Raw genomic sequence first — 16,314 nt, forward strand, 5'->3', positions numbered from 1 at the left:
CTTGGGAAAGGGCATGAAAAAAGGAGGAAGAGGTTGATGAGGTCAAACAAAAACGTGAATATTCAAACGAAAGTGAATTTGGGTGACAGGAGACGATAGTCATCTGGGGGGAAGGACAGGTGGGCCCTCTTATCCTACCGTTCAAGGTTCCAAGTTTCCCCCAAATTCATCCGTTCGAACCGATTTCCCAAGGAGATAAGGAGGCAGATTGAGGCGCACCAACTACTCTGAACTGAGAATCTCTGCGTGATTTGCTCGGACCACAAAGAAGGAGATGAGAATGAGTAGAATGATGAGCTGACTGAGTCAGTGGGGTCAATCGGAATGGAAGAAGGAGGAATCGGAAACGCGCGAGAGGCGAATGACATTAAATTGGAAGAGCCGTATGAGGCCTAGATAGCACTTATCTCTATTTTTTATCTATAAGAATAAAATGAATGACTATTTTGATATAACTAATGTTTGCAATCAAATTGGTGTTTTGGTCACTGGTTCCAGTTTACATTTATTTTAAATAGATGCGAATCGTTTAGAAACGCTAGTGCACACTTTTCCTTCTACCGTAGGACGGAGCAAGTTTCTTGCTCTATTTCTGCTCAAACTTGGCTTTAAAAATGTTTTTCTTAGTTTCAATAAAAATTTTAATCAGTTTTCTATTAAAAAAATCACTTAAATCACAGCGGAAAACACCGAAAACAAGGCAAACATTCAAAACCACGCAACAACGACACTCCGAAATTCCGCACCGCGCCTTCTTTAGCGGGCAAAGTCGTGTTTCAGATTCTTGCTCACTTTCTCCCAAAATTTCAGATTTCGATGGATTTTTCGCGTTTTTTGTTGTTTTTCAGATAAAATTCGACGATTAAAAAAAATAATAAATGCTGTCGCATATAAAAATCACACAGTTTTCCTGAAAAACTTCAAAATTTTTGGGGAAAACTCAAAAACCTTTGAAAAAAAAATGAAACATCGCCCATAAATTCAAAGTCAATCTCGCCCCTTTTTCGAATGTCTCACTTTTTCAGATGTCCTCTATAAATAAGAGAGATGAACCCTCAAAGACCGTACGACCTGCACTCCCGTCTGGGCGGTTCTTGCGTTTCAGCGATGCACCAGAAAATAGTTTGGTAAGGATCACAAGTTTTCTATATTATTAATATTTGTTTCTTTTCAGGCAGATGGTATGGAACGCGCGAAACCGAAGTATTCTGCACGCGCGGTGCATATTGAAGCAGCAACACCACTTCCATGGGAGAATCTGGGGAGAAATTTATTCAGAAAATCGATTGCATCGACTCGCAACCGAACACCTCCGAAACTTCCGCCTTGTAAACTTCCGCGAGTTTTGACTCCTACTCGCCGTGTTCCATCACTTCGTGCGGGACTGACTGTCAAAAAGACGGAAATTTCTAGTCAAGGGAAACCGTCTGCTAAGAGAAGACTCCGAGTCGTTTCTCCAAGCGATTCGAGTGATTCGGAAGGTGGTTCTTCTAGCCCGATCAGAAATTCTTCTGGGAAATTCCTCGAGAAATCATGGGAGCGCAAACCGAGTTTCCAATGCTCGATATCTCCAATTAGACGTCGGAAACGAACCAGATCTCTTCGTTCTTTTGAATTCGAGTCAAAACGGAATGAGCCATCTACATTCGGAGTTCATGAAAGATTTTTGGAATCGATTCCACAATCTGCCGATACGGATACTACAAATCGATTGCGCGAATCGACGCCGAAATTTTCTGGATATCGAACTCCGCGTCTGGAAGAGTTTTCATACGAGCAGCCATTGAGATCGCCATCGCACAGATTCTACGGAAATATCGAAGTGGTTCGCACGCCGGAAACTAGCGGAGAATCTTCTGGAACCCTTAAACATCCAGAATCTAATTTTGTTTCATCTGAACCACTGGAATCGTCGACCACTGAAGTTGCAATTGAGCAATCCCAAAAATCGCTACGCGAACATAGACTCAGTGATATGTCATCTGGATTCTTCGAAATGTCTGCAAACGATTCTGATAACCAGTCATCGCCGGGTACACGAGAGAATAATGAGCGCCAAGAGCCAATACCGGAGTTTGTCGAGCCAGCGACCGTCAAGTCTGAGCCAGTTGAAGAAGAAGATAATCAAGAAGTTCAAGAGGAGACGGTAAGAAAGTATAAAATTATAATCAAAACTTGAAATTTAATAACTTTTCAGACCACTACACAAAATTCTCTCTCCAACTGCAAAATCTTTACTTCCGAAGTTTTCTATGCCACCATCACGAATTGCAATATCGAAAGATCCACTCTTGTCGGCTGCAAAATTTTCGATGAGCCATGTCCACCATAGAATAGTATCTTAAATCATTTTTTCTTCACTATTAGCTCATCACAGTTCTTACAACTGCGCTCCACCGAAATGCCCTTGAAAAATGCCTCTTTTCTCTGAGTCTCTCAATTTCGCACTCAATTTTCTTCGGTTTCGCAAGAACGCGGTTGTAAGAAGCGTTTCGTGCTTATAGATTCTGTCATTCTTCCTGTAATTTTCTCATTTAGTCCGCTAAACTTGCATTAGTACGAAAGATAATCGGCAAGTGCGCCCCATCGATGACAAGAATCTAAATCTGAAACCTTTTTCACCCCACTTCGTCGTTGTCTTCATTTTCAGTGCTATTTCAGTTCTTTTTGCAAATTTCATTCCTATGTTCCGTTTGTGCGGATAACTCAGATACCCTTTTTATAGTTCCCCAGTGTAGCACAAAATTTCAGTGTAATTCTTCATTGTAGGTTTAATTTCTTTCAAAATTCTCATCTGCCCCATCACTTTTGTTTTATATGTTGTAGTTTTAATGAACTCATGCTCGTTTTAATAGTATATTTGATTCTCATCTTTATCTCGGTTGTTAACCGCCGTTTCCTACTTTTTTGACTGTTTGTTCATGTCCTTTACCTAGTTTCAGCCTTTTCTTCAGTGACACAACTGCAATAATCGCGCTGAAACTGCCCGTTATCGTCTACTCTCTCTCTCCATTTCAAGAATTCTACAACTTGCCTCGAAAACTGGAATTCGAACAAAAATGCTCGAATTAAAAAAAAATTCGGTAAGGATCCAATAAATACTCCCTCGTTTCTCCTATAAATGTTTTTTTTTCAGTTATCAATAAGAAGGACGTCTTGCAACTGCGCTCTATCGAAATCTTAACCATAGTGGATAGCTACTCAAAGATAGCGATGTCAATGTTCATGCTGAAATTTTTGATGTGATAATGGTGAGCAATCCGTACGACTGCCTCACCACCAACTGGAACCACTGATTACACGCCGCACACACAACACCGTGCCCGTTTCTTGGTGTTCAACAAGTGCTTTCTTCATTGCGCACTCAAAAGATGGTTGACTCCTTCCGTCGTCTCTCACAACACCAACTCGTCGCCGGACAATCAAGATCGTGTCAACGACACCACGAATACCAACTTCGCTTACAGTAGCTCCTCCTTTCGTAAGCGATCTATGGTAATGGATGAGAAGAGAAAGCTGTCGACCAAGCCAAGTACCAGTCAACTGAACGCCAACTCCAAACTTCCGACTTCCGAATAAGGAATTTTCCTTCCATGCAATTCCGGTAAGCTGTGTTATGAGCATGCGGCCAATTTTATCGACTTTTCTTATACTCACTGTTTACAGATTACCGAACGTTCTGATTCGGGCAGTTCTCTTCCAATATGACACTCGATTCAAAATCGCCATGGCTCAATCCGTCTAAGCGCGTTTTCGACGAATTAAATCAATCTACTCGTTAAAATGGATCAATGGAAACAGGCGAAACACGTGAAAGTCATTGGTTTTGACCTACGGATTGAGTATTTCTTCCATTTCTCTACTTTCGAAGTCAATCCCTATGAATGCACAATTTCTTGGTAAATACTGTTTGTCATCACGTTTTAAACTGTGTTGTTTGCAGGTTTTTTAATGAAATTCCGTACTAAAAAGTTGTCAACTACAAAAATGAAGATCCAAGCCTACTCAACTCGACGCCAGCTCATTCAGAATCGACAATCAGTGACACCGTGGCAGATTCTCTAATATCATCACCTTCCGGTCCTTCTCCGGGCGCTCTGTGTTCTTTCTCTTCTTCTTCTTCTTCACCATCCTTACTTATTATCAGTTCTCCTGCTCTTTTTTTCCACTTTTCATCTTCTTGAATTGTTTTTTGTGAATTCCCTAGTATTTCATCCATAGGCGCGTTAGTTTACCGGATTCCTCACTCCCAGAGCGCTCTTAATCATGTCTGGCAACGTTATGCAGCTTTATGAAGTAGCCTAGATTCAAAAATCATTATGGTACTTCGTGATAGTTCATGTTCACAACAATTCCTAGGCAACAACCAATTCTCTGTCGGATATACTAGGTTTCCGGTACAATACTTCGATTGTTGCATCAGTTTTCATATTTTACTTTACATTTTCAGTTTCGGTGGAGCGCAGTTGTAAGAATTATGTAGTATTATCACGTTCACAAACACAGTGATGTTTCAAGCGCATGGAATTCGTTCGGATGGATCTCGTAGTTGAAAACACGAATACTATTGTGACAAGCTGTCCGTCAACAATATGGAAAAGATGGTCGATGGTTCGATTCCCACATATGGCAACAGGAAAAAAAAATTTTCCACTTGCTTACAACTTTTCGTGCGAAAACATCACATGATTCGTGGCACAAGCTCACACAATCCAATTTTCACTCTACGGACGACACACTTTCTGCATTTCCATGCTTTCTTCAGGTATGTTTATTACTGATAATATAACTCGTTACAGAGCTGACAATAAAATGGCGAAACGTTGCTTAACTTGCCAGATCTTGAAGGAGGACTGCGCAATTTGAATAGAAACTGTTTTTACATGAATCGACGCAGATTTAAGGCTAGACAATAAAATTCTCTTGAAGGTAGGTCAGGAAATTTGATTCAAGAAAGTTATGAGCTGTCAAAGTTGTCAAATCGCACCTTCATGGTACACTTTTCCGTTGAATTTTTCATGGAATTTGTTCATGGTGAACGTGAAATATGTAATAAAGTTCTTATAAAAATTCAATGGAAAAGTGTACCATGAAGGTGCGATTTGACAACTTTGACCGCTCATAACTTCCTTTAATCAAGTTTCCTGACTTATGTTCAAAAGAATTTTATTGTCTAGCCTTAAATCTGCGTCGACTCATGTAAAAAATATTTTGAATTCAAATAGCGCAGTCCCCCTTTAATTATTGACACGTGAACAGTGAACTTCCACATTAAAACAGCAAACAGTAATTCATTTTCGACGTACTCTTCGAAGTTTGAACGTGACCTTTCGATAACTATCTGCCCTACATTCCCTGCATATAAATATACGTAATTTTAAAGAAATTTCAGTGTCTAAATGATTCTTCACTTTTTTCGCCGCACGACTGTATGAAGGAAACTCTCGCGTCGTGGATTATTCACGAGCTTCTGATCTCAAGATTGTCGTTTTTTAATATCGGTAATGCGCCTATCCACAAGGGGTAACACAATAAGTGGAAAACCTGAATATACGACTGCCTCTCCACCAACTGGAACTACAGAAGATAATTCTATACACACGACTGCCTCTCCACCAACTAGAACCACTGAAAAGTCGCCACACACAACACTTTCTTGTTCTTCAACGAGTGCTTTTTTTCATGCACACTCAAAAGATGGCCGACTCCCTGAGAAATGAAATTTCAGTGCGACAAAGAATCCTCGAACCTTGGAGCACAATCGCTAAAGATCGTAAATAATGGACAGATGTGATTCGCGCCCACACCAAATGAGCAAAGAACATATCGACGAAGTAAGTAAGTTCTATTGAAATAATTTTGAAAAAATTTCAAAAGATCTTCCCAAACGGCTTCGAAGGCACACACTGTTCGGAAGGCGCGATGTTTTTTTATTGGGAAGTTGAAAGTGAAAAAAAAAACCCGGAAGTTGGATGTCGGAATGTGATTTTATCGCGAAGATTGAAATCTTCCAAAAACAAACATCATTTGCGAAAGTCAGTGGAAAATTAGTTTTTGGCAGAAGAAAAGACCGTTTTCTGTCCTTTTATATCATTTTTTAATGTATTTCTGCAATATGTACTTTTCCCAAATTTCACAGTTATGGAATGACTGAAGACGGAAGTCGGAAATAACTTTTTTCTCCAGAAGTCGAAAGTCGGATATCCATGCAACTCTGATACCAGCACGAGCGCTTCGCTTCCCTATCATAGAGTATCTCCTCCTTTCGTACACTTTCTAGTGAGAAGAGACAGCTGTCGGACAAACCAACCACCAGTCAGCTGAGCGCCAACTCCAATAATTCATCAGGTATTGCCGTCGAATGAAATAATTGTTTTCGGGTCTCATAGCGACTACCGTATTTTAAAACTTTTTGAGGGTAAAGTGCGGTAGAGAACAGTGTTGTTGGGAATTCCGATTTCCGACTTCCGGGCTTTTTTTCACTTCCAACTTCCCACTTCCGGATAAGAAATTTCACTTCCGACTTCCGGATAAGGAGTTTTACTTCCGACTTCCGTCATTTCAACACTGTGAAATTTAGGAGGAATACATTTCGCAGAAATACATGAAAACATGGTCAAATAGGATAGAAAATAGGCTTTTCTACAGCCAAAATCCAATTTTTCAATGATTTTAGCGAGTTTTATGATTTTTCTCTTGGAATTTGGAATATTTGCGAAAAAATCTACTTCTGACTTCCGACTTCCGGATAAGAAATTTTACTTCTAACTTCCGACTTCCGGATAAGAAAAATCACTTCTAACTTCCGACTTCCGGATAAGAAAATTTTCACTTCCCAACATCTCTACTAGAGAGCCGCCGTAAATCGAAATTCCGCTACGAGGCCTACACCTCATCCTCGGGCCGAACTTTGAGCAAGCGGTCAGCCAGCAGCGAAAGAGTAAAGTGAGGCTGGATCGCAATGATGGCAAGATCCAATTTCGCCGGACCTGCTCAAACTTGGGTAATTAAACCATTATTGGAAGAGAAAAGATAAGCTCTCGTCTCTTCTTTTATACTGGGCAGAGGCGGAGTCAGACGGAAAATGTGTGGCTAAAAGGATTCCATTAAAACAGATAGAGAGAATGATTCAAGACTTAAAGCCTATGAATCATGAGTGAGGGAAAGAAAGTGAAAAATGCACAAAGTACATCTAGTAACATCCGTTTATTTCAAGCAAAATAAATATGTATATAGAAACACAACTCGTATTTCAGCCCTAAACTACAAAAAAGACAACATCACCGCCAGTCGAGTCGAATAGGTTTACAGAAAGAATGAAAAAGAAGTGAATTATCAATAAAGCGAGATGTGAAGTGTAACTATCAGTGAGTGCCCTGCTTGTCTTTTGCGTCTAGGTGTTATTATCGCGCGGTGAAACATGGTCAGTCATGATTAAGAGTTGCCCAGAAACAAAAAAACTGTTAGTTAGCTCCTGCAAAAGTTTGTTCAACTTAATTTGAGTGTTCAGTATCATTTTATCACCTAGACATTGTTGACTAGCTATCATTAAACCGAACCATCTCATTTTCTATAATTGTAAGCGCTCATTGTATTGTGCCCGTTCTATATGTTTCAGACCATTTCATTCATCATTATAATCCAACAGTCTGTCATTATTTTCAGAAGTAGAATGTGTTGCTTCCCTTTCATCATTTTTCGAAATAATGTTTATTTTCTTCTAATGCCAATAAAATTCAATAAAGATTATATAATCTAATTGCTCCCTGTTTGATTATTATTCCTTGGTGTTTACTATCCACTATGTTTTATCTTTAATTGAATTGTGGTTTTCTGTCAGTGTCTTATTGTCTTTATTTGTGTTCAGAAATGTTGCCTTAATTAATTAATTAATTAATTTATTCAAAACGAAGGAACAAGTCACTGACACGTTACATTAACATATAGTTAAATGAGATTTTTAAATTAGGCTGAGGGTATAGAATTAGAAGTTATGAGAGTGGAGAGTAAGACATTTAGAAAGATTTAGTTGGGATATACTTGATTTAACATGTTCAGAGAGTTGATTCCAGCAATTTACTACACGAATTCCAATATATTGCGAGCGTTGATTAGATACCAGTCGGTTCACGTCGCCTAACGGCGACTGAACCTCCTTCTTAACACCACCCTTCTAGGTGTCACAGTAAATCGTAATTAATCCCACAACGAACGACACGTTCGGAATATCCTGTTTTTTCCAGACTTGCAAGAATCCGGGCCGGCCCGGTCGGCCCGGATTTGAATTTTTGAACTTTTTCCACTACAATTTTTTGTCCAAAAATTTATTTTCTGAAAATTTTTCATATTTTTCCTACGTTGCCGAACTTGACAGATCGGGTTCCTGAACGCACCGACCTTCGCCATTTGAAAGTCGAACTTAGCTTTGAAATATAGCCCCTCGCAATATGAACAAATTTGATCCATCCTTCTGGTATAGTGAAGATCTGGCATTGCATCAGTAACAGCCAGGCTTCGTCGGAGAAACATTTTCGGAGAATGGGAGGATCGAAATTTTCTCCGAAAAAAAAGTCGGAGAATTATCCGACGGAAAATTTCTCCGAAAAAAAAAGTCGGAGAATTTCTCAGACGGATAATTCAGACGGATAAAAAAGTCGGAGAATCGGAGAATCGGATTATCCGATTCTCCGACTCCGACCAAGCCAGCTACTCCGAGAAGAGCTCCTTTTTTTCTCGCCGTCGCATCATCGGGCTTTTCTGATCGTCTGGCAGCTGCCCGGGAATCTACTGAAGCCCGTCTAGATTATCTTTGGACTTTTTTCACTGCTGCTTCCATTTTTTGGTGTTGGTTCTGTTGCTGTTCGACTTCTCAGGGTCCCACTGTAGAGATGGTCGGACTGCTGTATTTGTTGCCATGATTTTTAACCCCAATTTTGTGGGCCAATACTAACCGATATATAGGGCCAATAGGGTACCGATATTTTTGGGTACCTACTCTTTGGGTACCAAGTGATCTTCGGGTTCCAGTGATCTTTGGGTACCAAGTGATCATTGGGTACTAGTGTTCTTTGGGCACCAATTTCTGGCGCCAACTCTTTGGGTACCAAGTGATCTTTGGGTGCCGCTGATCTTTGGGTACCAACTGATCTTTGGGTACCCGTGGCACTCAAAATTTTTTTTGAGAATTCCGAAACAGTGTCCTGAAAAAAGAAGAAAGTTTACACAATCTGTGTGATTCTTATGCGGGACCATTTTCCACCATTCTCTTAGGCTTAGGTTTCTTAGAAGTTCGGAAAAAATTGGTTATTAATCGTTTTTGTCAATTTTTTTCCGAATTTCTAAGAAACCTAAGCCTAAGAGAAAGCTGAGGTAACAAAAAAGTGCCTCTCACACGCATTCAGCCCCACACCTTCAGCCAAAAATGTTCTAAAAATTCGCTAATTAGAGTGATAAAAAATTGAAACAGGTACCCAAAGATCAGTTGGTACTCAAAGATCAGCGGCACCCAAAGATCAGCGGCACCCAAAGATCACTTAGTACCCAAAGAGTTGGCGCCAGAAATCGGTACCCAAAGAACACTAGTACCCAATGATCACTTGGTACCCAAAGAATAATTATCTCGAATTGGTACCCAAAGATCACTGAAACCCAAAGATCACTTGGTACCCAAAGAGTAGGTACCCAAAAATATCGGTACCCATTCAGTATTGGCCAATTTTGTGTCATCCTGACTGTCAGCTTTTCGTTTGGCTACCATGCGAATTGAATCAGCAGCTTTATTTTTCTGAAGTCAGTAAAAGTTGATCTCTCTTTCTCTCTAAAGCGAGGTTATGCGTTTTTCTTATCTCGTTTCCACACTGACTCCTGTGTCATCATCTCGTCCTCGATCCCGTCCATTCCGCCAAGCTTTACGCTCATATCTGAATCCGAGCCAATTTTACGGCCCGGCCAAAATTTAAATTATTTTGTCTTTTTCATACTTGCAAAGTTACGGCCCGGGCCGGGCCGGGCCGTAAATTTGAAAGACAGGCATCATGCGGGAGAAATTACTCATCTTTTGGTCCAACTTCGAAGAAAATCGGTCCAGTAGGAAGGGCGGTAGGATCGGCGACACACAACCAAACATACAGAATCTGGTGTTTGTTAATAGTAAAGATACTCTTCAGTGAGAACTGAATATAATGTTTAAAATGACATTTGTACCTACTTTTTGTCAGATCGGGTATATTTACTTTTCGTCCCCCCCTATATTGAAGAATGACCCCCCAAAAAGGACCTGGGAAAAGCCCCCCACCTGATTGATTATTGACCCCCATCCATTGAACATTAGCCCCCCTCCCTTTTCTCTTTTTTCGCTTATACTCCTGAACCATTGAGTCCAACATAATTCAACTATACTCGAATCTTCAGGCTTAGGAAAAAAGACCCGGAAGGACATTTTCGGCATAATTTATATTTATGATGTTCAAGCTTATAGTCTGAAAACGTGCTTCCATTTGTTTCATTCTTAGTGGGGGGGTTCAATAGTGGGGGCCTGATGTTCTATGATGGGGGTCTATTGTTAAACAATGGGGGTTTTTAAGTCATTAATGGGGGACTGATATTCAATGATGGGGGTCTAATAATCCATAGGTGGGGGACCGATGTTCAATGGTGGGGGGCTATCAATAAATGATTACAGCTAAAGATAAACAGTAAGAGTTACAACTCCACTTTCGGTGGGGGGCTCTAGGGGGGTGGGGGCGATAAGTCATGAATACCAGGTTCTTGAACAATCGTCCCCCACTTTGTACTGGTGGGGGGTCATTGTTTCACACCAAAATAGAAGTAGAGCCCCCCGCCGTGAGGAAAAAACCCCCACCTGTTTTGTACTGGGTGGGGGGCTCTTCCTAGGTGAATTTCAACGTGGGGGACTCTACTGATGTGGGGGGCGATAAGTAAAGAATCCCGACAGATCTATAGATTCCCTAAAACATCCCAATTCTTCCAGGTACCCTCTCCCCAAGTGGGTTCATTTCGGAGTGATACAATAATGTTGGATTTTGTAGGATATCCACCCACTTCAGCTGACCGCTTTTACGGAACGCTTCCCACAGATCGCATTTCGAATGTTGTGAGTGTTTCGATAGAGCGCGATTATAGAAACCATATTTTTCTAGGAGCTGGTAGTGGGTGTACACGGAAATCGGCGTGTTGTAGATAGAAGAAGACTTGCTACACGTGAAGCGGTCTCTCCGATTCCTGCGCCACGTCCCAGAAGACGAGCGGCACGTCAGGTCTCACAAAAAGTGACTGAAGATGTCACAGGAACTTCGGAATCTTCTGGAGCACCTTCTGGAGCACCTTGCGGAAGTCCATCACGTGAAGTGAGCATGGCTGAAGCCGTCACCAAGGCTTCGGAGCCATCTGGAGTTCCTCCTCAGAATCAGGAAAAAGTGGATAAGCTCGATCCATGGGCAATCGATATGTCTGGAACAATTAAACTGGAGCCGGTCACCGATTTGAATCAAGAGAAGGTACTGATGGCCTAGAAATCCAAAACTATTCCATTTTCAAAAAAAAAATTCAGAAAATCACTCAAACCGTCCTCACCAACTGCGTCGTCATCGATTCGGAAATCCGCAAAGCAAAGTTTTTTGGGTGCAAAATCGAGAACTCGAGAATCTTCGATTGCAAAGTTATCGACACATCAAAGGAATAATAATTTGGTTAATTTGTAGAAGTTTTATTGGTTTTTTTCGTCCCGTAATGAAAAGTTTAATGAATTAATATGGAAGAGACGGCAGAAAGTGAGAAGACAGTGATGACGATTGCAGGTCCAGGAACTGAAAAAATCGACTTTTATTGGTCAAAACAAAATTTATACCATTATTGATAGAATTTGTAGCATAAGAAAGACGAAGGAGACTTTCGGTTGGAGACATGGGAGAGCCGATAGAAGATAATCAGGGGAATCCTCACAGACTGTCAATTTTTTGACATGTACTTGGCGATTAAGATGTTTCAGAAGACTCTTCAATCTGAACCGATGGGAGTCAAAAGTGACTGCTATCTCATCCAATCGCAATTTTGAATTATTCAATGCAATCGAAAAATCATTCAAAGCAATTTTCTCATAATCTTCGCTTCTGATAATGCGATTTTCCTTCTTCCTCCTTTTCATCCCAATTCTCGCTTGCATACACAACCTTTTTCCCGTTATACGCACAAAAGATACACGAATGTCTCGGATAGATCTCGATCGATTTAAATGCAACTTTATGTTTATCGACAAGAGAACGCAGGCTTCTCGACACTTTTCGGAGAGTCAATCTGAAATTTCGAATGAATTTAGTTTTTGTGTTTTTTAGCAATTCAGGATTGCTCACTGCTCTTTGAGATCACAACTCTCAATGATTTTCTCGATAGCATCATTCGGCAAATTGGATAAATCGAGATCAGAAGTATTCGAACCAATATCGTAATCCAGATCGAATTCTCCACGGGAAAATCGATTATACCAAATTTCGAATTCCTTGAGTGTAATTGTTTCGGGTCCCATTACTTCACAGAAACTATTATAAGTCAGTAAACGGTTTTCCGCGGAAAAATTCGAAAAGAATGCATTTTTGCAAGGATTTGAAAGAGGTGAGTTGATCCATGTGTTCTGGAATTTCACATTTTTTTGAATAATAAGGAAGATAAACATGTATATTCGAAAGAAAATTTTTAGAAATTAGGAAATGAGTAAGTAGAATTCTCCTTTTTCACTAATTTCCGCTTATTTTTATCTGAAAAATATGTCGAAATCATTATTATTTCGTCATGATATCGGAAAAAACTACAGTACTCTTTTAAAGGCGCATGGCATTTTAGGCAGGGTATCGCCACGATTTTTTGTGTTTGATGTTTTAACTAAGATTTCACAGGTTCATTGAATGAAGATTTAGTTGAAAGTCGATAAAATTTATTATTAAATCTTGAATTCAAGCAAGAAAAACAGTTTTTCTCCTCAAAAATCAAATTTTTAATGCTTAAAAGTTCAAAAATAATTACAGTACTCTTTCAAAGGCACATGTCATCTCAGAGTTGGGTCTCGACGCGATTGCCGTTGAGAGGCGCGCATTTTCAAATTTTGAAACATTTTCTCGAGTTTTTTCGTGATTTACCTAGTCATTTCTCATCATTTTTTGCACAATTTTCTCGATTTTCATCCAGTTTGACCTATTTTTTCATATTTTTCAGAGGCGAGCAACGAAACAATCGGCGGGAGAACCAAAAAAACACTCATACTCGATAAAACGCCGAGTTTTATCCCTATTTCTTCTCCGTTCTCGTTCAAAAATGAACGACGGGGAGAACTATTGGAATGCGTTTCGTTCGCACAAACGATCCGCCACCGACGGTCCCACCCTCTCGCCATGGATGATAACTGCCTTGCAGGCCACCAAGGTATCCTTAAAATTAAAAAAAAAAATTTATTGATTTTTTTCAGCTCCTACTCTTCGCCATGTGCAATATCGTACTAACACTTGGCTCCGTTTTCTCGAAACTGATTGTTCTCATCATGGCCACTAACATCTTGCCACGCACTCACCTCATCGGGAAGTTCTCGAGAAAATGCTCGAAGGCTATCGGTAAGTGAAGAATTAAGTCAAAAATCACCGGTTTGTGATGATTTTTGATACGAAAAAGTCCAGACTTTCATTCAGATTTTGAAGAAATTCTGAAAAATTCGATTTTCAAGCAATTTTCAGAAATTTGAAACTAAAAGGCGTCACAGGCGCGCCAGACTACGTCTCAGACTGAAATTTGCTGAAAAACTAAGCTTTTCAGGCATTTTCAGTAATTTTACAAAAAAAAACGCGTCAAAAGCGCCCAATTTGACTAAAAAAATGGCCATTTTCATAAGGAAACGCGGGAATGGCGCGCCAGACTTGAAAATTCTCGATTTTAGGTTGAAAAAAATGGTTTTTTCGGCAAAAATAGAATATTCAAACGCGCCAGAACCAAGAGAAATGAAATTGTTTCTATTAAAGTCAAAAATTTCATTTCTCTTGGTTCTGGCTGAGACGTTGTCTGGCGCGCCTGTGACGCCTTTTAGATTCAATTTGCTGAAAATTGCTTGAAAATCGAATTTTTTAAAAGAATTTCTTCAAAATGATAAGAAAAGTACATTTTCCATTCATATTTTCCCCCGAAAACTCGAAATTTCCAGTGCGCCGAACATCGACAACGACTGCGGGGATCTATCTGTCACTGATGCTCATCCAATGCTTCCCGGACACAATCAACCTGATCCGTTCGTCACTGGAGATGTACAAAGGACGATGCGGTCGTCTGATTCGTTCCGTCGTCATTCTCGAATCTCTACGAGCCATAGGTCTCGCCATTCTCAGTTTCCACGTGTTCCCCCAGCTGGATCTCGCCAGATGTCTCGTCCTCTCCGCCTGTTTTCCCTTGGTCGCCGTTCTCCAACGATCACTGATCGCGATGATGTCCGCTGCGAGGAACGGGCGGTCATTCAAAAATCGGCTGGGTCGATGCTTCATCGCCATCCCTCACGTTCTCATGTTTCTGATTCTGATGAGTAGTTGTTACGTTTGGACACTTTTCGACGGCAAGTTCACCGCCACAATCGCACTGCCAATCGGTGTGATTTGCACGTCTATTGGTTTCTGGGAATCGTGGATTGACACGACACACGCTGGCACCTCGTACGATGAGTTGTATCGGTTGAAGTATGCTGTCAGGAAGATGAATAACACTACGAATGCGGTCGTTTCGTTGATGAGAATCTGTTGCACTGTTTCTGTTATGGTACGGAATCGGAGAGTACTACGGAGAGCATGGATACCCAGGAAATCGAGTTTTTAGGCGCCTAAAACTATATTTTTTGTCAATTTTCATACTTTGCAGGCGCATAACTCGGTTAAAACTCAATTTTAGGAACTGAAAAATATACCAAAACGTAGATCATATCTGTGACCTACCGGAAGGTTTTACTTAATTTTCCGCGGGTTTTCACTCAAAAGTTCAAAAAACGCGGTCTTTGGAGATACAAATGCAGAAAACTCCAACTTTTAGCTTAAAAATCGTTGAAAATCAGCAATTTTTTCCACCATCGGAAAATTGCTATTTTTTTATGTCTAAAATGAATCTTTCAGCGAAAATTCTCGTTTTTTCAAAGCAAATTGAGTTGTGGATCGTCGAAATACTCAAAAAGCCTCTAAAAGTAGCGAAAAATTCGTTAAACTCGAATTTCAGCTTGAAAAATCACTAAAACACTAATTTTAAGCTGTAAATCGAAGAGCACGATGCTAAAACAAAGCTGAAAATAGCAGTTTTTAAGCGGAAATTGCCGATTTTCAATGATTGTTATGCTAAAAGTTGGATTTTTCTGCGTTTGTATCCCCAAAGACCGCGTTTTTCGGACTTTTTGAGTGAAAACCCGCGGTACATTAACTTATAGTCATGCGGCCCGTAGTAGACCACGGATAAAGAACTCGACCTATCAGCAGTCACTTTTCTTACAACTGCGCCCCGCTGCAAACGAGAGACCATCGCCGAGGGACGCAGAGTTTTTCTCACGCCAACACAAATTTTCACACTTTTTGACCTATTTACTCATTTTTTCATAATAATTTCCAAAAATACTATGAAAAATAGCGAAAATAGGTCAAAAACTGTAAAAATCTATGTCAGCCAGAAAAAAAACTCCGCGTCTCTAACCGATACTCTCTCGTTTGCGATGGGGCGCAGTTGTAAGAGGGATGGACTGCAAATACAAATATGGTTATATTTGCGTCAATTTTGACACCGGAGCGGGATTTTTAACCTTTTTAAGCGTTTTCTCGCCCAAAACCTTCCCATTTCTCCCACAAAACATTCTTTTTCAGGTCGCCGCAGTGTTCATGAACGGACACACGAAGCTCAACGCCTCGCACTTCATCAAAGCATTCTTCAGTTTCCACACGAAGCAGCACTATACGTAAGAAGATTCCCCCAATTAAGTAATTATCTCTAATTATCTATAATTCCAGTCGCCTCCGGCTCCTCTCATGCTCAATCATCGCCCTCCACTCATTCATGCGAGTGATCTCCCGTTTCCTCGCCGCTCTCGATCTCCATCCCTTCTCATTCATCCATCCTCTATCCATCGCTCCTCTCATCGCGTACGGATACGTCCGTTACGTTTGTCAATCGCCGACATGTTTCATCGCTCGTCGTCTATCGCGTTACGGTCTCCGATGGGTGTGTGATCAGTGGTTCCAGGAGAATCAGACGATGACGTCACCGGATTTTTATATTTGTATCATTTGGTTGTTGGTTGGG

At 40.5% G+C, this 16,314-nt stretch overlaps 4 protein-coding genes across 4 annotated transcripts; 2 read left to right on the forward strand and 2 right to left on the reverse strand.

Moving 5' to 3' along the window:
• Positions 1-1,025: 1,025 nt before the first annotated feature.
• GCK72_009084 (uncharacterized protein) lies at positions 1,026-2,332 on the forward strand (the record flags this gene model as incomplete). Its single annotated transcript, XM_003092854.2, has 3 exons — positions 1,026-1,127; positions 1,175-2,146; positions 2,198-2,332. 3 exons carry the CDS (start codon positions 1,026-1,028, stop codon positions 2,330-2,332), a joined length of 1,209 nt encoding a protein of 402 aa, XP_003092902.2.
• Positions 2,333-3,273: 941 nt separating this feature from the next.
• Positions 3,274-3,624, reverse strand: GCK72_009085 (uncharacterized protein; the record flags this gene model as incomplete). The annotated part of the gene is made up of 1 exon (XM_053727205.1): positions 3,274-3,624. One exon carries the CDS (start codon positions 3,622-3,624, stop codon positions 3,274-3,276), a length of 351 nt encoding a protein of 116 aa, XP_053586782.1.
• A 7,408-nt stretch (positions 3,625-11,032) lies between these two features.
• Positions 11,033-11,701, forward strand: GCK72_009086 (uncharacterized protein; the record flags this gene model as incomplete). Its single annotated transcript, XM_003092845.2, has 3 exons — positions 11,033-11,113; positions 11,160-11,516; positions 11,570-11,701. 3 exons carry the CDS (start codon positions 11,033-11,035, stop codon positions 11,699-11,701), a joined length of 570 nt encoding a protein of 189 aa, XP_003092893.2.
• Positions 11,273-12,541, reverse strand: GCK72_009087 (uncharacterized protein; the record flags this gene model as incomplete). The annotated part of the gene is made up of 3 exons (XM_003092858.2): positions 11,273-11,406; positions 12,209-12,312; positions 12,369-12,541. The coding sequence occupies 3 exons, from the start codon at positions 12,539-12,541 to the stop codon at positions 11,273-11,275; spliced, it is 411 nt and encodes a 136-aa protein (XP_003092906.2).
• Between the last annotated feature and the right edge of the window lie 3,773 nt (positions 12,542-16,314).

The sequence above is a fragment of the Caenorhabditis remanei genome, chromosome III (genome assembly GCF_010183535.1).
Source record: "Caenorhabditis remanei strain PX506 chromosome III, whole genome shotgun sequence".
Lineage (NCBI taxonomy): Eukaryota > Metazoa > Nematoda > Chromadorea > Rhabditida > Rhabditidae > Caenorhabditis > Caenorhabditis remanei.